At 41.3% G+C, this 19695-nt stretch overlaps 1 protein-coding gene across 1 annotated transcript in view; it reads left to right on the forward strand.

Moving 5' to 3' along the window:
* Positions 1-19695, forward strand: part of DOCK1 (dedicator of cytokinesis 1) — a 906712-nt gene that overhangs the window by 73518 nt on the left and 813499 nt on the right. The window contains exons 2-3 of the mRNA XM_030202953.1: positions 5609-5692; positions 19261-19301. Of these exons, the coding sequence (XP_030058813.1) occupies positions 5609-5692; positions 19261-19301 (125 nt within the window). The remainder of the gene's footprint in view (positions 1-5608; positions 5693-19260; positions 19302-19695) is intronic.

Here is a 19695-nt window from a genome sequence, read left to right on the forward strand (position 1 = left end):
CATCATGTCAGAGAGATGGTTAAATATTATCTCAGCTAGGGTAGGAGTGGATAAACATGTCCTGCTGCAGTATGTGTAGCCTGTGTCACTCCTTGTGTGCATGAGTGAGACTAACAAGTTAGTTACTTTTTCTATTAAAGGCCTTGTTGAAGAGTCATGCTTAGAGATAGTTTTGTGTTAAGCAGAGCCTTTCAGGCAGTGCATTCTAGAGTGTGGAGGCTACTCCAGAGAAGGCTCGCTTGCGGGTATCACATTGTGTAATGTCTTTTGGAGAGGGTGTGGTTAGTGATAGTCCTTGAGAGGCCCTTCATGTCCTTGGAGGTGTGGAGGATCATCCTATTCTTCAGGTACGTGGGGCCATTTCCTTTAAGGGCCTTGAAGATCACTTGAAAAACTACACTATTTTGTATCCTTAGGAACTGAGGTAAAATTGAACAAGCACTCTTCACTTGTCCATTATAGAAGGCCCTCCTAACCAGATTATATAATAATATCACAGAACAGACCAATTAAAAAAACAACAACCTAGCATTGCATTAATAGATGAGACTGATGGTTCTAAATGCAACGGAGACAGATACATGAATTCAATTATAACTGTTCATTTACAATTAACTGCAGGTAATCAAATACAGAATCCTCTTAAGAACGTAGCTAACACAGTTGAAATGCACTGCCTACTTAAACAACTCATACTAATGCTGGAGAGATTGGGATGAGAGGGGATTTCTTTCACAGACTGTGACAATACCAAGTGATTTGAACCTACTGACTAGAAATAAGTAACCACTCATAGACTTGTACTTGGAGTTAGATGACAAATCATTGCTATTAAGATATGATAGTACAAACTAGATTTTGGGTACACATATTAAATTGATATACCAGTTACCATGTGTACTACAAAGGCACTATCCAAAAACTGAAAGCCAAAGCAGTGCTTTTCAACTCTCTCCTTCAAGCATCCCTAGCTAGTTATGCATATTAGTGTGATATTCCTGAAAATCTGACGGCTAGGTGTGCCTCTAGGAGAGGGTTGAGAAGCATTGAGCTAGAAGAACGGACCCTTTACTCTTGACAGGATGGTTAACACTGGGAATTCATCATAGTATTAATTAATATGAACAGAATTAAGATGACTAATTGGATTTTGGGAACTTCCTGACAAATCTGTCTTTACTAAAGAACTGTCTGTGGCATTCAAAGTACATAAGTAAAAAAAAATATATATCATAATAACAAAAGAAATCAGGCTGAAATGAACACTACAGAAGGCTCCGGGTACCTGACTCTCCTCTTATATAGATCAATATTTTGATGTATACTCTCAAGACTGGTGGTTCAAAACTCAGTCCTCAGGATACATCTCACCAGTCAGGTTTTCAGGATACCCACAATGAATATTCAGGAGAGATTTGCATACTGTCACAATTGTCAGGAATGGTGATCCCTTGGACCAAAGCCGGAGCTTTGGCAGACAAATCACCGGGGCTGGCACAGACAGGAATCAGAACAGACTGGACTAGGATAAACTAACAGACTCAACATGGCAGGACAGAGATAACTAAACACAATGGATAACACAAGAACCGGATCCAGATGAGGCAAGGAAAAGAAAGCAAAGGGCCAGAACTGGAACCCAGACAGGACAAGGCAAGACTTGGAACTGGATTAAAACTGGGACCCAGAAATGCAAGACAAGGCAAAACACGGAAATAGATTAAAACTGGGTTCAGAAAAGGGCAAGACAAGGCAAGGACTGGATCCAGACAGCACTAGACTGAAAGAGACAAGACAAAGCACAACTAGAAAGGCAAGACAGGGTAGGAGCTAGGCAACAAGAATAACAGAAGCAAGACAATAAAGCAGGGACAGGATTCAGGATTCTCAAACAGGCTTGGCTGGAACAGGATTCAGGATTCTCAAACAGGATTGGTTGGAACAGGATTCTGGAACAGGATTCTGAAAGGGACTTGGCTTAGGAGGGAACTGGGACAGAATTAGCTCAAACATAGAGCAGGAGTAGAACCTGGCTCAAACACACACAGTAACAGAACTTGGCAGAAACACAGCTCAAGAGCCAGGAAGCAAACATAGCAGGCAAAAGATTAAGCAGAGTAAGGGAAAACAAACAAACAAACAAAGAAGCAATGTGCTTACCGGCACCCACAGCTGGAAAGGGAAAGGCCAGGCAGACTGAGAGGCAGCAGACAGAGCTGCATAGTAGAGAAGTAATCAGGGATTATACTGGCTTCTACATACTCTCAGAATAAACTGACAAGAACCGCACACACAGGAAACAGAACAGGGAATACAGAAACAGAGCTTGGCAAAACACTGAACTTGGCTTAAACACAGAGCTTAACTATAGCAAGAGTCAAAAGCAGGGCTAGACTAAAAGTAGGAGCCAAGGGTAGAGTCAAACAGATACAGACATCAAGGGCAGGGTGTGGCTCTACAGCCAGGCTTTCAGGAACAAGGTTCAAAAGTAAACTCACAGAAACAAAGGAAAGCATTGAAACACAAGACTCAGAGAAACGCGGAACAGACCTTCAGGAGCAAGATTCTCATGAACAAAGCCAAGCAGGGAAATGATATAAACAGGTAACACAAGATAAAAGAGACCTCATGCAAAGGGAACGTAGGAAAACTCCCTAGGTCCTTATAAAGGAGTAGGCTGATGATGTCACAAGTAGGAAATGAAGCAGAAGCAGGGAGACCAAAGTGAGGCTTGGCTTACAGGAAGAACAACAATAGGGAAAAAGGCAGACTGGAAGTGCGCAGAGCTAGATACAGAGAAACGGTAGGTCTGAACATAAGGACACGGCCACAACTGTGACACATACAGTGGCATAAGAACATAAGAATAGCTGAGATGTATCTTTAGCTGCAAGGGCAGAATAACCAGGTAAATTGGATGGGACAGATGATCTTTACCAGCCCTTAACTACTATTGTTACTTCTTGTATTTTTATTTTTTTCCCCTGCTTAATGTGTACTCTTTGGTTTATGTTTACTTGTTGCTTCCAAGGCCCTTTCAAAGCAGACAAAATATGGTGATTGGTAGTGGTATTGAATGCTTAGGTGCGCAGTGCTGACTACTGTTGTGCAACTGGTTGACCAGTTTCCTGATAGAAATTCCATAAGACTCATGCAAAACTGGCAGTCTTGAGTGGGCAGCTAGAATTTGCTCTGCTCCTTGTCTTAATATTTCCATGTGTTGAGGCTCTGTCTGTGTATATTCATAAAGAATAAAAAATTAACTTTTATGATTGTTAGTGTGAAATGCTTTTTGCATCCAGACTGAGATTATGCAAGTCTCCTGGTAACTTTCCTGGAGGGATCTTTGAACCCCTAAAATTATTATTAAAATAAAATGGAGTACTTTGAATCCTGCAGATTATAAGATCCAAGCAGAGGCTCAGGAGGGAGCAGGGAAGACATGTTAGATGTAATAAGTTAGTATTAGAGGCTGGCTTCTGCTCACCTATAACCCATCTGGTTTAGCTTTCCCAATTTATAGCTTTATTGTTTTAACTGAAGGCCTTTTGTTTGTCTGTATCAAGTGCCACAAATATATGAATAATACACACGGATTGCACCTTTTTTTCAAAGGAAAGAACGCTTCATGGCAGGGTCTCTAATATTTTCAGTTAATGGGCCAGATAGGATATTTCAAATTACTCCAACATTCAATCGGAACTTGATTTGTGGTTTCTAAAGAGGAATTGAAAGTTCAGACATCAATCTTGCAGTGTTTTGGAGGATATCATAGGGCTGGCTGAGGAGTATCCTGAATTTGGCACCTGTTCTGATTTTACTGATTTTCTTTTTGCCTTATCTTGGTCCCATTAACTAAAATTGTGAGTAAATTGTTTCATTTTCCTTAATATGTTTTGAATTGATGTTTTATTTTCTTATAGATTTTTTTAGTTACATTGTAATAATGTGATTGTACATTTTGAAATTGAAAAAATAAAAAAAGGATATTTGAAATTACCAGATGAGAGGCCAGGGCCCCCCCAAGGAGAAAAGATTTTATGACTGGTGCCCTTTCAGTGTTCACATGCTGGGAAAGGAGAGATAGTGGGCAGGGTTCCCAGGAGTATGGCAGATAACCCTACCCTGATGATGTCAGCCCCTTACCTTTCCCAGCATTTTTTATTAGATTATTTATATACTGCCTTTCTGTGGTACAATCCAAGTGGTTTACATATTTTCAGGCACTTTCTGCATCTTCCTTTTGGGGAAATGGGAGGTGGATGGTGGGGTAATCTGTATGCGTGTAACACATTTGCTCCCACTCACACCCCTGCATTCTCATTCCATACTTACTCACTGAAGAAGCTGTTAGAGTGAAACGGGTCTGGTCGCTGTCAGAGGTCAGTTAAGTGCTCGACTTTGTTTGTTGTAAAATATAAGAATAAGGAACAAGAATGAAGTTCAACCATTGCTGCTTTGTGAAACATGTAATATTTGAACAGAAATTTAAAAAAATAAATAAAAAACGTTAGCGTTTAACTTTAGAAAAGGAGACTATGATAAAATGAGAAAAACGGTGAAAATAAAACTTAGAGGAGCAGCTTCGAGGGTCAGAAATTTACATCAGGCATGGATGCTGTTCAAAAACACCATCCTGGAAGCCCAGGCCAAATATATTCCGCGTATTAAAAAAGAAGGACAGAAGATGACATGACAGCCGGCATAGTTAAAAAGTGAGGTGAAGGAAGCTATTAGAGCTAAAAGAAAATCCTTCAGAAAATGGAAGAAGGAACAGACTGAAAATAATAAGAAACGGCATAAGGAATGTCAAGTCAAATGCAAAGCGCTGATAAGGAAGGCTAAGAGGGACTTCGAAAAGAAGATTGCTTATTATTTTTGCGTATTATTTTTGTGCAGTTTGGGCGTATCTGGGTATTACCAATTGGTGCAGCTGCATTACCTCACGCTAATTGATTCACACAGGATTACCACATGAGCCATTACTGCCACCAAAATAGGTATTGGTAAGTTCTAACGGGTTAATTTAAAAAAATGGCTTCACACTAATGGTGACAGCAAATGGCCATGATGAAAGCAGACTGCCAAGGTGCCATTTTCTACTCCGGTAAATGTGTCTTTAATGTGCAGGAAAAACCAGCATAAGGGTACACTAAGGCTGCTTTATGTCGCATCTTAGTGAAAGGACCCATTAGTGGTATTACACGCGTAATTTACGTGCGCACTCTTAAAAATCTAAACATTTCAGGGCAAAACTTACCCTCATCAAATAGCAGCATTTTTTTCCCCCTGTGTTAATTTTTAAAGTGTAGTTAGGCACATAAGTTTGCTTTGAAAATGGTTACTTGTATGTTACAACTTACACACTTATGTGGACTGTTCGAAAATTATTCTTAGAAGATGATCAAATCGTTGTGTTCAAATTTTTAGTGTGCTGTAGCACATTGTCTTCACAATGTGGTGGTGAAATGAAAAATTGCCACTTCATCAGATTTTGCTGGTCTGTCAGTAATATAAGTATCATGATATATTTACTGTTTATGATAAATTTGTTGCTTTTCCTACTGGTAATGGTGTTATTTTGTGTGTGTGTTTTCTTTCCCTCTAGCACTTTACAATTATGATGCCAGAGGAGCAGATGAGCTTTCTTTACAGATTGGTGACACAGTACACATATTAGAAACTCATGAAGGTGAGTAATCTCTCTGACATATTTCTTACTGTTACTCTGATGGTTCACTGTTTTTCATTTCTATCTATTTTCACTAGAGCAGATGGTGACTAAAGTAGACAAATCTGATTCCTCATGTGAAACCCTTCCTAAAGAGTTTTTTTTTTTAAATTGAGAGGCTGTGTTTCCAGATTTGTTTTTCTTAAAACTTAGTGGTAGCATCTGTTTGGGTGTTTGTGCTAGTCAGTGTTGTTTTATCGAAAGATGTCTCTTGGGCTGTGTATTAAGGCTTCCTTTGCATGAAATCATGGTAATCCAAATATGAATTGAATCCTAAATTCTTCAGGTTTTTTTTAAAGCAGAATTGCAGAGTGTTCTATCCTGTTCCCATGCTTTATTTTTCTTTGAACATTTTTAGCAGCTTAATTAAAATTTTCTTAGAAACATTTTACACAACTTACACATATTAAAATATATAGAGTATATACATCAACACCAGATCTCACTTTAAACAATAATATATATAAATCACTGGAATAGGACTGGAGTTTTCTGGTTAGGATGGGGTGAGTAGAATCAATAGGCAAACAGGCTTCTGGAGAAGTAAAGGAGAAGGACACCAGTAAGTGATCAAACCAGGGAACAGGGAGAGTCAGAAGATGAGCAATCTGTGGCAGAGGAAGAATGTGTAATAACTACATCCAGAGTATGACCAGCAGTATGAGTTGCACTAGAAACTAATTGGATAAAGGTCCAGGTCGCTAAGGAAAGTTAGTTAATTGTAACTGTTATAGAAATCATTGAACTTATATTTTATTATTGTATTCTATTAGTGTTTTGTATACTGCCAACTCTTCCAAAGGATTTGTAGTGGTTAACAAAAGATAACCTACTCAATTGAGAGATTATACAAATTAAAGAATATACACTGTCACAAATCGTCTAGCTACCTGCCTGGGGTTATCATGCGGCCACTTAAAGGGTCTATTCCACCATTTAGAGGGTCTATCCCCAGTACAGCTGAGGTCTGCCTGCACCTGCCACTCATTCTCTACACTAGTCCCTCCTTTGGATGAGTCTCCTGTTCTCAAATTATCCCCAGTGATTTCTAGGTTACTAGAGCTAAACCCCCAGCGGTCCCACAGTTCCCAGAAAGCACTCACAGACCCAACACACAAATCACCAGGGTTCTTTATAAGTCCAGACAGGCAGGGCGAACAAACAAATGTGTTTATTCTCATACAAATATTGAACAGTGGACAGAAATTGTGCAATGAGCAAACAATAACGGGTAACTGAAAATATCAATTGTAACACTAACTAAACATTTGTATACTGTCTAACCAGTACCTGGGAAGATCAGGACTTATAGTTGCTCACAAGTTGTCAAACATAACTGTTTTACAGGGCCTTAGTAAGAGATCCCTGTCTCTTTTTTTTTTTTTTTTCCTGGCTAAGACAGTGGCAAAAGCCAGTACAGTCCAAATGAAAATGAGCTCCTGGGCCAATCAGAGCCCAATCAACAAGTTTTAAAAAATATACTGCTCACAGTATTGTAGATCACTTCTTCACTGAGTGAAACTGAGGGAGCATTCACTTTTCTATAACAGTTTTAACATAAAATATGCACCACCTGCTGGCCACTAGAGAAATGCAAGTCAGAATTAGTTAAGTCAGTTTTACAGGCTTAAAAAACACTGTTCTGTCATATACACAAGTAGGGTAGGCGGCACCTTAGCAATCTGCTTTCATCACACCACACATTCTATATACCCACACCTGACAAATTATCCGAGAAGAAGAGTGGAATTTATGCCGAGGCCCTACCATCACATACTTAATGAGGGGTTGCTGTACAAGCATATCCTCTTTTAAGCATTGACTCTTTTCTTGATGCCTTCTGCCTCCTCATCCCGTAAAAGTCTTAGGTAGACACCGTAGACTTTGTTACGTTGGCACTGGTTCCCTTCCATTGAAGAGAGGGCCCGCCCTTGGAGTTGACGTCTCCCATGCCCTTGTTAGCATGTGACCCAACTACTCACTTTTGACCACTGTTGCAGCTTTGGAATTGGTCTGAAACATACCACTATGTGTTCAATTAGGCTACGATCTACTGGATACTGTGACGAGACCCTACCTTCCTAAAATTGGGGTGGGTGGCATGGGTAAACTGCTGGAGCAGCAGGGCAAAATGGCTCCTGCAAACGCCTCTCTCACTGTCTCTAGTGGCCTCTCCTTTCCCACCTCCCGGATCTCCCCTCTGATTATCTGTCTCTATCGCTCCCCTGCTGCCTTACTACCTCCGATTTCCTATCCTTTTGTCTAACTTGCCTCTTCCTACCTGTGTGCCCTCTCCCGCTCCCCCGGCCCCGCCGTGCCAGGGCTCCACCCATTTGTGCGGCTGCCCTTCCTAATTTTTGGGTCAGCATCCTTTTCATCATAAAATAAACTACAACTGGCAAAATCAGTCCAATATATTTCAGCATATCTCTTGTGGCTTATTGTTCAAGCAAGAGCATCTTCAAAGCTTTCCTAAAGGATAGATAAGATGGCAAACATTTAATTTCCCTGAGGAGCTCATTCCAAATTTTTGCGCATTGGAATGGAAATGAGTTGACATCAATATACCTTAAGGGCCAGATTCTATATAAGGTGTCTAAAAAATCTGCACAGTAAACATTTATACCTTAAACGTATTCTGTAATCGGTGCCTAGATTTAGGTGTGGTATATAGAATACACTTAGTTGATATCCTAGTTCCTAAAACTAAGCACCTCCATTTACACAAATGAAAATGTGGTGTAAATTCCCATGCATAGATTTTTACATACACTGTGCCATATTCTGTAACATGCGTAAATTTGGGAATGCCCATGGAATGCCCATTTCCCTGTCCATCACCACACCCCTTTTGAACTGCGTGCTTTAGAATTTAGGCGTAGTTCATTACAGAATATGCTTAGTGAGTTGTGCATGTAAATTCTAATTATTGCTAATTAGTGCTTATTGTTAGTGCTCATTAGTGATTTAATGCTGATTGGCTTGTTAAGCCAATTAAGTTACGTACGTTGTTATAGAATACGCCTGGATTTTGGCGCAGATCTGTAGTCGTGCTATATAGAATCTGGGGGTAAGTGTATATTTTTAAGGGTGGGATAGCCTATTTATACAGTACAAGAAAAATAAGTACTCCGCCCAGAAGAAGGAAATGTGAGTAAATCAACCAAATCTGAGAGTTCAAGCCTTAAAGTGATTTAAAAACTAGACAAGCTATTTTGAATATGACACACTGTCGAATAGGTTACAAATAAAGATCAATCATAAAAGAAGTTATAGCTTTATGCAGATATGAAGTTTGGTTTTGGAGTGAAGTATACTGTATAGATTTAGTTTGACGGTTTTTAGTTTATTTCAGATTTGATATACCGCCCTTCACAATAAATCAGAGTGTTGTACAAGATAAAACCATTAACAGGAAAGAAACTCCATGGTCATTAAAAAAAAATAGAACAGAAGGAAGGAGAGAGAGAGAGAGAGAGAGAGAAAAGGCATACACTTACATATACATAGATTCCAGTTGCAAACCCATACCCCATGCCAGTCCGCACTTAGGAATTGTAATTATGGAGGCAGCCGAGACCAGTTCCACAACCCAACTTTTCAGGTATCGAACCTTTTTCAATTTCTCTCCATTTTCTGCTTCATCCTTTTCACTCTTCCTCTCTCCTTCTGTCTTCTTCCCATTATAGATTGAAATGATAACAGCGGTTACTATTGTATAATATGAATGATGATATAGTTTGTATCTGATGTAAGGATAACTAATGATTTTCATATATCGTAAATGATCTGATATATTTGTATTGGATGTAAAATCTTTTGTAATCCACCTAGAATTTTGTGGTTAAGTGAAATATAAATGTCCTTATTAAATTGTGAGATTCCTCTTCAAGGGAGATTAAAATCAGGATTAAAAACCAAACAATACAACACCCTATATAACACCTCCAAAAAATCACTCTGTCAAACAAGTACAAGGATGTATGTGATAAAATACAACTAAGTTAAAGAGGAAAAAAATGTTTTTAAAGTTTTCATCTACATATCGTCACACATAATAACAAACTAGTTCAAACATGTTAAGTTTCCATATGCAGGTGGAGTAGCCCTAATTGTTAGGGCAGTGGGCTGAGAACCAGAGAAGCCAGGTTTAAATCCCCCTGGCTCTTACCTTTTGATCTTGGGCAAGTCATTTAACCCTCCATTGCCTCGGATGCAAACTTAGATGGTAAGCCCTCTGGGGACAGAAAAATACTGTAACTTAATAGTAACTCACCTTTAGCTATTACTGAGAAAGGAGTGAGCTACATTCAAAATCCCTTTATGATCCTAATTACAAACTGATATCAAAGACTAATCAGGCATCCAGATCACAAACATAAAATGACACTGGTGTCCTCACCAGAGTCTAATTTAGAACAAGCCTTCCTACCAGTGGCAAGCAAATGCATTGCACAGATAAATGTAACACAATAAAAATCACCGCTGCAGTTCAATGGTCCTAAAATAAACTAGATAGGGAAAAATCTAATTTAATATAGACCTTTTTTATTCCGTTATTCCTAAATAGGATCTAGGCGGATCACAATCAAAATAAAAGATTGGGGTACATTCAACCTCACGTCCCGAATGGAAGGAAGTGTTCTAGTTGCTGAGTAAGAGAGACTGTATTTTGGAGAAAGGTGCTAATCCATATGTAATACCCCATAACATGGGTATTACTGAGACAGCAGTGATAGATTTTTTTTAGAGACCCTGGAAGGATGGAGATCCCTGCCAGTGGGCTGGAGCGAAAGTTGGGAGGCCTGCCCAGGGGAGGTGTTGGCAGAGGTAAAGTGGTTCCCTGTGATGAGTCAAACAAAAAAAGCAAACACTGGGCCTTTCAATATTGAGAAAAATGAAGTCCTTTAATATGACAAAGACCCGACATGGGCTGTGTTTCGGCGTACAACCGCCTGCATCAGGGGTCAATAAAATCCTATTGGTCAACTTGCGAACTATTGCGCAAGAGGTAAATAAAACAATCTGGGTGGAACTCCCGTTTGTGTTAACAGCTCGTCTGTATTCGAAAAGACGCCTCCAATAATGAAAACCGCTTTTCTTCTTATTGTTTGTTTTATTTGCAGATTGTTATTCCTCATGTCATTTGTGGGCTCTTATATTGTTAACTGCCTAGAACCTATTGCTGGAACCAGTGCGGTCTATAAATCTTGAATTAGATTAGATGATAGTTTAGCTATCTATCATTTTCTTTCAGCAACCCAACATCTAATAATTTTTTTTTTAAATATCTGCATTTGACTCCTCCGAAAATAAACAATGAATTCTACATAAGAATAGTCATGCTGGGTCAGACCAATGACCCATCTAGCCCAGTATCCTGTTTCCAACAGTGGCCAATCCAGGTCACAAGTACCTGGCAGAATCCCAAATAATAGCAAAATCCCATGCTACCAATCCCAGGGCAAGCAGTGGCACCCCCATGACTATCTCAATAATATACTATGGATTTTTCCTCCAGGAACTTGTAAAAAAAATGTTTTTAAACCCAGATATGATAGCCACAGTAATCACATCCTCTGGCAATGAGTTCAAGAGCTTAACTATCTGTTGGGTGAACAAATGTTTCCTCCTATTTGTTTTAAATGTATTACCATGTAACTTCATTGAGTGTCCCCTAGTCTTTGTACTTCTTGAAAGAGTAAAATATTGATTCACTTTACCATTTTTACACCAGTCAGGATTTTGTAGATCTCTATCATATCCTCTCTCGGCCTTCTCTTTTCCAAGCTGAAGAACCCTAATCTTTTCAGCCTTTCCTCATATAAGAGGAGTTCCATCCCCTTAATCATTTTGGTCGCCCTTCTTTGACGCTTTTCCAATCCAGCCGAGAGGCATCCATGTGAATTTTGTGCAATGCATTCCGTGTACAAAAATGCTGGTGACTTGCACATCAAATGGAGTTCATTGTCTCTCTCTGAAAATCTTAACTGCTTTTCCTGTGTTGTAAAATCATTGATCCTCTATAATGACTGACCTCCTTTAAGTTTTGTTACTGATTATAAGTGGCATATTTTTGACTATAGACTATTTCCATTACTTGACCTATTTTTATCAATAGAAATCAAACAAAATAAAACATGGAAAAGAAAATAAGATGATACCTTTTTTATTGGACATAACTTAATACATTTCTTGATTAGCTTTCGAAGGTTGCCCTTCTTCCTCAGATCGGAAATAAGCAAATGTGCTAGCTGACAGTGTATATAAGTGAAAACATTCAAGCATTACTATGACAGTCTGACAGGGTGGGAGGATGGGGGTGGGTAGGAAGTATGCATGGGGACATCAAAGCATATCATTGATATTCTAACAGGGTGGGTGTGGATAGGTGAGGGGAGGGTGTTTTATTTTGTTTGATTTCTATTGATAACCTTAAGAGTGGACTAACACGGCTACCACACTCCTCTACTCTTGACCTATTTTCAAATCTCTGATTTTCTCAATTTCTGTTGGCAGGCTAGGTTGTTTCACTGTAGCAAATCTAGCTCTATCATATTAGCATTGTTAGTAAGTAGGCCCCATTGCATAAAACAGGACCTATGGTAAAATAATTCAAATTTAATGTAGGGTAGTATGGTTATAGTTTGATGGGTAAGTAAAGAAAAATTTACATATAGTCATGGATTAATATGAACCTTTTCCACATAGTTCCATAATGAAGCTCAGGGCTTCCTTTTATTTTTATAGTAAACTTATAGTCTTCAGTCCCTAAAATAAAACAAATAGGTATCTAGATGTGAGGCTAAAAGATTATGCATCCTTCACATAACTACTTACTACTACTACTTAACATTTCTAGAGCGCTACTAGGGTTACGCAGCGCTGTACAATTTAACAAAGAGAGACAGTCCCTGCTCAAAGAGCTTACAAACATAAGCCAGAACTTCCCAAATTGTGGCTTACAACCGCAAGCAGGGTTGCGACCTCGGTGGGCACTATGTAGGAATCATTGCTTTATGCCTGCTGGGGGTCATATACTATCAATGGCTTTACCAATTGGGGTCATGGCCACCAACAAGCTTTTGAGCACTGACATAAGCCAATAGAATAATCTATAGTCCCTTAGTTAACAGATTTTGTATAGCTAGTGCTGTTGTAATCAAGACTCTCTGACTTTAATCCAAATCCATATGCCGTTTGCTTGATTATAATAGTACAAATAATAATTAAAAAAAAGTCTCTTAGCTGAGAGTGCAGTATGTAAACCTCTTTCTCCCTGGCATTATCCATTCGTATTTTCCTTCTGCATATATGAATTTAGCAGTCCCCTTTTTATTTATTAGGATTTATTTACCACCTTTTTGAAGGAATTCACTGAAGGCAGTGTGTAGTAAGAATAAATCAAACATAAGCAATAGACAATTACAGCAGTAAAAATATTTAAATAACATACAAAGTATGAAATAGTATACTGCTTACAATGAGGGGCATAATTGAAAGGGGCGCCTAAGTTTCCCTGAGGGCATCCTCACAGGACGTCCCCGTGAAGGGGCGGGGAAACACGTATTATCGAAACAAGATATGCGGCCATCATTCGTTTTGATAATACGGTCGGAGACGCCCAAATCTCCACATTTAGATCGACCTTAGAGATGGTCGTCCCTAGAGATGGTCATCCCTGATTTTCGGCGATAATGGAAACCGAGGACGCTTATCTCAGAAACTACCAAATTCAAGCCCTTTGGTCGTGGGAGGAGCCAGCATTCGTAGTGCACTGGTGCTCCTGACATGCCAGGATACCAACCGGGCACCCTAGGGGGCACTGCAGTGGACTTGAGAAAAAGCTCCCAGGTGCATAGCTCCCTTACCTTGTGTGCTGAGCCTGAAAACTCCCCCAAAACCCACTCCCCACAACTGTACACCACTACCATAGCCCTTAGGGATGAAGGGGGCACCTAAATGGTGGGTACAATGGGTTTGTGGTGGGTTTTGGAGGGCTCATATTTACTACCACAAGTGTAACAGGTAGGGGGGGATGGACCTGGGTACACCTGCCTGAAGTGCACTGCACCCACTAAAACTGCTCCAGGGACCTGCATACTGCTGTCATGGAGCTGGGTATGATATTTGAGGCTGGCGTATAGGCTGTGAAAAAAATTATATATATAATTTTTTTTTTTTTTAAGGGTGGGAGGGGGTTAGTGAGCACTGGGGGAGTAGGGGGAGGTCATCCCCGATTCTCTCCGGTGGTCATTAGGGGCACATTTTTGTGGCTTGGTCGTAAATAAAAAAACGGACTAAGTAAAATCGGCCAAGTGTTTGTCAGGGACGCCCTTCTTTTTTCCATTATGGGCCGAGGATGCCCATGTGTTAAGTACGCCCCAGTCCCGCCTTCGCTACACCTCCGACACACCCCTGGGAACTTTGGTCATCCCCGCAACGGAAAGCAGTTGAGGGTACTCAAAATTGGCTTTCTATTATGCCGATTTGGACGACCCTGGGAGAAGGAAGCCCATCTCCTGATTTGTGTCGAAAGATGGGCGCCCTTCTCTTTCGAAAATGAGCCCAACAGTCAACACAATACGTAATAAAACATTTTAATAGGCAGCTTAGGGTATAAGGAAAGATGGCAGCTTAAGGTATAAGCAAAGGTGGAAGATACAGATAGGTAAGAGAGTTAGAAAATAAGAGGATTAATTTAAAGAAAGTTGCACATGAAGTCAGAGAGATAGTTAAATATTATCTCAGCTAGGGTAGGAGTGGAAAATCAGTGTAACTAGCCATAGTTCTACTGCCAGCTGAAATATTTTTCTTGTATACCTGCTATGCGGCACTCTTCCATACCTGAGACTACATGGTTTTACCAAAGGTAAATCGTGCCAACCGAATCTCATTGAATTCTTTGACTGGGTGACTGGAGAATTGAATCATGGACGTGCTATAGACGTAATCTACTTAGATTTCAGCAAAGCTTTTGACACGGTTCCTCACAGGAGGCTCTTGAATAAACTTGACAGGCTGAAGATAGGACCCGACGTGGTGAACTGGATTAGGAATTAGTTGACGGACAGACGCCAGAGGGTGGTGGTTAATGGAATTCGCTCGGATGAGGGAAAGGTGAGTAGTGGAGTGCCTCAGGGATCGGTGCTGGGGCTGATTCTGTTCAATATATTTGTGAGTGACATTGCCGAAGGGTTAGAAGGTAAAGTTTGCCTTTTTGTGGATGATACTAAGATTTGTAACAGAGTGGACACCCGGGAGGGAGTGGAAAACATGAAAAAGGATCTGCAGTAGCTAGAAAAATGGTCTAATGTTCGGCAATTAAAATTCAACGCGAAGAAATTGAAAGTGATGCACTTAGGGAGTAGAAATCCACTGGAGACGTATGTGTTAGGTGGTGAGAGTCTGATATGTACAAATGGGGAGAGGGATCTTGGGGTGATAGTATGTGAGGATCTGAAGGCGTGACAAGGCGGTGGCCGTAGCTAGAAAGTTGCAAGACTGTATAGAGAGAGGTGTGACCAGTAGAAGAAAGGAGGTGTTGATGCCCCTGTGTAAGTCGTTGGTGAGGCCCCACCTGGAGTATTGTGTTCAGTTTTGGAGGTCGTATCTTGCTAAGGATGTAAAAAGAAATGAAGCGGTGCAAAGAAAAGCTACAAGAATGGTATCGGATTTGCGTTACAAGATGTATGAGGAGAGACTTGCTGACCTGAACATGTATACCCTGGAGGAAAGGAGAAACAGGGGTGATATGATACAGACGTTTAAATATTTGATAGGTATTAATCCGCAAACGAACCTTTTCCGTAGATGGGAAGGTGATAGAACTAGAGGACATGAAATGAGACTGAAGGGGGGGTGGGGGCAGACCCAAGAAAAATGTCAGGAAGTATTTTTTCCATGGAGAGAGAGTGGTGGATACTTGGAATGGCCTCCTGCGGGAGGTGGTGGAGATGAAAACGGTAACGGAATTAAAAAATGTGTTGGATAAACATAAAGAAATCCTGTTCGGAAGGAAGGGATCCTCAGAAGCTTAGCGGAGATTGGGTGGCAGAGCTGGTGATGGGAGGCGGGGCTAGTGCTGGGCAGACTTTACGGTCTGTGCCCTGAAAATGACAGATACAAATCAAGGTATGGTATACACATAAAGTAGCACATATGAATTTATCTTGTTGGGCAGACTGGATGGACCATGCGGGCCTTTCTCTGCCGTCATCTACTGTGTTACTGTGTTACTATATTACTTGGATAAAGAAATTAGACATGAGGTGGTATGGTGTCATAAGGTATGAGAAGCTTGCGTTTGTTGATTGAGTGCTACTTTGTGTCTGTGCTAATTCCTTTTCATTGAGCGATTCAAAAGTAATCAGTTATGAAACACAAAGTAAACTGAAGCATTATCAAAAATAACAATACACATCTAATATAATAAAACGCACCCTCAACGTTCTGAGGACAACGTTCTGTGAAGCCCTGAAGCCATGAAGCCATCTGACGTCACTGAGGCTGTAGGGTTCGTGGATTCGTGGTGTGAAGCCTTCAAGCCAGCCAGCCGTCTCTGCCCCACCCTCGCGACAAAACAAACAAATCGGGAAGCGAAACGTCAGGGAAGGAGGCGGCGCTCCCGACGTCTAGCCTTCCCTTCGCTGTGTTCCGCCTTCTTTTTAAGGCAGAACACAGCGAAGGGAAAGCTAGACGTCGGGAGCGCCGCCTCCTTCCCTGACGCTTCGTTGCCGGAAACGCCACGGAGGTAAATTGAAAAAGAAGAAAAAAAAACCAAAACGATGCATGGATGCGAGGGGGGGGGGGGGAAGAAGAGGGCGGGCCAGGCTGGGACATGGGAGAGAGAGGAGCATGGATGCGAGGGGGGGTCATGGACGGGAGAGAGGGGACTTGCTGGAAAAGGATGAATGGAGGCGGCAGGGGACAGAGGAGCATGGATGGGCATGGATTGGAAGGGCAGGACTCAGGGAGAGGGGAAATGCTGGATAGGGATGAATGGAGGGGACAGATGGGCATGGATGGATATGGATTGCAGGGCAGGCCTCAGGCAGAGAGGGGAAATGCTGGATAGGGATGAATGGAGGGGGCAGGTAACAGAGAAACATGGATGGCCATGGATTGGAAGGGCAGGACTCGGGGAGAGGGGAAATGCTGAATAGGGATGAATGGAGGGGACAGATGGCCATGGATGGATATGGATTGCAGGGCAGGCCTCAGGCAGAGAGGGGAAATGCTGCATAGGGATGAATGGAGGGGCCAGGTGACAGAGGAGCATGGATGGGCATGGATTGGAAGGGCAGGACTCAGGGAGAGGGGAAATGCTGGATAGGGATGAATGGAGGGGACAGATGGGCATGGATGGATATGGATTGCAGGGCAGGCCTCAGGCAGAGAGGGAAAATGCTGGATAGGGATGAATGGAGGGGGCAGGTGACAGAGAAACATGGATGGCCATGGATTGGGAGGGCAGGGCTCAGGGACAGAGGGGAATTGCTGGAAAGGGATGAATGGAGGGGCAGGGGACAGAGGAGCATGGATGGGCATTGATTGGGAGGGCAGGGCTCAGAGAGAGAGGGGAATTGCTGGAAAAGGATGAATGGAGGGAGCAGGGGACAGATGGCCATGGATTGGGAGGGCAGGGCTCAGGGACAGAGGGGAATTGCTGGAAAGGGATGAATGGAGGGGGCAGGGGACAGAGGAGCATGGATGGGCATTGATTGAGAGGGCAGGGCTCAGAGAGAGAGGGGAATTGCTGGAAAAGGATGAATGGAGGGAGCAGGGGACAGATGGCCATGGATTGGGAGGGCACGGCTCACACTCTCTCTCTGATATGCAATGTCGTTCTAACTCTCACTCTCACACACTCTGTCTCACACTGTATCACATTCACTCTCTATGTGCCACACAGTCACTCACACACTCGCTTGGTCTCATACACTCACTCAAACAGAGAATCTGTGTCTCACACACACTCTCTCTCTCGCCCACACACACACACACTCTCTCTCACACTGTGTCTCACATACACACTTGCACACACTCTCATTCTCACAAACACACTCACACCCAGACTCACTCTCTCTCTCACACACTCACACTTTCACTCTGACTCTCAAACAGTCACTCTCACATACACTCTCCCAAACATACACACTCCGAGGAAAACCTTGCTAGCGCCCGTTTCATTTGTGTCAGAAACGGGCCTTTTTTACTAGTTGAAAATATTTGCAGGTAAGACTGCTCCACCCAGCATATCATACCCAATAAAAGCTAAGACATTGCTTCCCAAATTTTTAATCACTACCACACCATTTTAACACTTTGAAATTTCACATGACCCCAGATGATGATGATGGTGAAGATAGCGGACCTCCAGTCTCCTACTTTTCTTCATCCACTTCCTCCTCCAGTTATCCAAAGCATGACGGGTTTTAGCATTAGTAGGCACAGTGTCATGTGGTTCAATGTGTACTTGCAGGACCCAGTACTCTGGGTTTCAAGTTTAACAGGAAAATCCACAGAGTAGGATGGAGCAGGGCCTGTGAATGATAATTCAGGCCCTATGCTGACTGCCACTCTATAGTCCATAGAGTTTCAGAAGGAGGGGGAGCAGGCCTCTTTCTGTAACCTGGATTTGATGTCCTTACCCATGGTTTGAGAACCATAAGGTTAAGGTGAACATTTTTTAGATTGTAAGTTCTATAGAGCAGGGACTGTCTCTCTATGTCAGGTGTTCAGCGCTGCGTGCGTCTGGTAGCGCTATACAAATGTTAATAATAATAATAATAGATGCTGATGGAGATTAATAAGTGCAAGCTGGAGTTGAACAGTCCGGTTTCTGGAGAGCATTGACTCCTTCCAATAACAGTTACAAAAAAGGAACTATATTTCTGACCTGGCTTTGTTCTTCTACTTACACATGTAGTCAAATTTTTCTACCACATAAACCTATAAGAATAGAACTGTTCTTTAAAAACAAACAAGCAAACAAACCCAAAACTTTGCTTGGATTATCTCCCAGTGGAATTTAATTTGTGTGCGCAGGTTTAAGGTATGCAGTGAACATCATAAGCTTTGGATAAGCAATGTATAACTAAGTAGGGAAATAAATTACTCGGTGCCAAACACTCCGTAACAGAATATCCAGACATGTTTCTATATCTGGATGGTTAGAATGTGAATCATTGTGATCTGGCCCTTCTTCTAAAACGTTTGTTAATGTTCACTTAGCTAATGATTTAACCAGAAATGTTTACTATTTTAAATAACTCAAGTACCCTTCCTCCAATATTGTATTGTTTTTGTGCACATAAATATTTAAATTGTTAAATGTATGCACTGACACATCTTTTGAAGGGCAGTTAATTCAGCTAAAAGAACCCAGTGTTCAAAAGTGAATTCGTTGATGTAATGTAGACAGGGAAAACTGTGTTTGAGGAGAAAAGCTAATGTGTCTTAACTAAGCAACATATTTTAATGTGACGTTATTTATAAACTACAGTATCTTTCATATTTCTTTGTAGGTTGGTACAGAGGATATACTTTAAGGAAAAAGTCTAAAAAGGTAAATATTTTCTTAAATAGGAAGTTTACCATTAAAACATAAGACGTGCCATACTGAAACAATAATTCTCTGTTCCTTAAAGAAGGCAATAATCAAAGCTATTTAGCTGGGTAGATAGACCAGTTTGAAAATCTTTGCCCGCTGTTCAGCTAACGCTATCCATTGGCTTCCACAGTGTGTACACTTCTAGCAAGACTGAGGTGAGGAATTCTTGGAGCCAGGAAACAATATGCATGATTTGCAAATCAGTGTGCATTATTTCTTGAGACATGTATGCTCTGCACAGATTGCGGATACAAAGTCTGCTGGTACTTAATGCCTGTGAACCTTATAGACCGTTTTCAAAGGGAACTACCCACTTCAATTTATCTTTTGTACTTCATTCATTCTTGAT

This window comes from Microcaecilia unicolor, chromosome 5, assembly GCF_901765095.1.
Source record: "Microcaecilia unicolor chromosome 5, aMicUni1.1, whole genome shotgun sequence".
Taxonomy (NCBI): domain Eukaryota; kingdom Metazoa; phylum Chordata; class Amphibia; order Gymnophiona; family Siphonopidae; genus Microcaecilia; species Microcaecilia unicolor.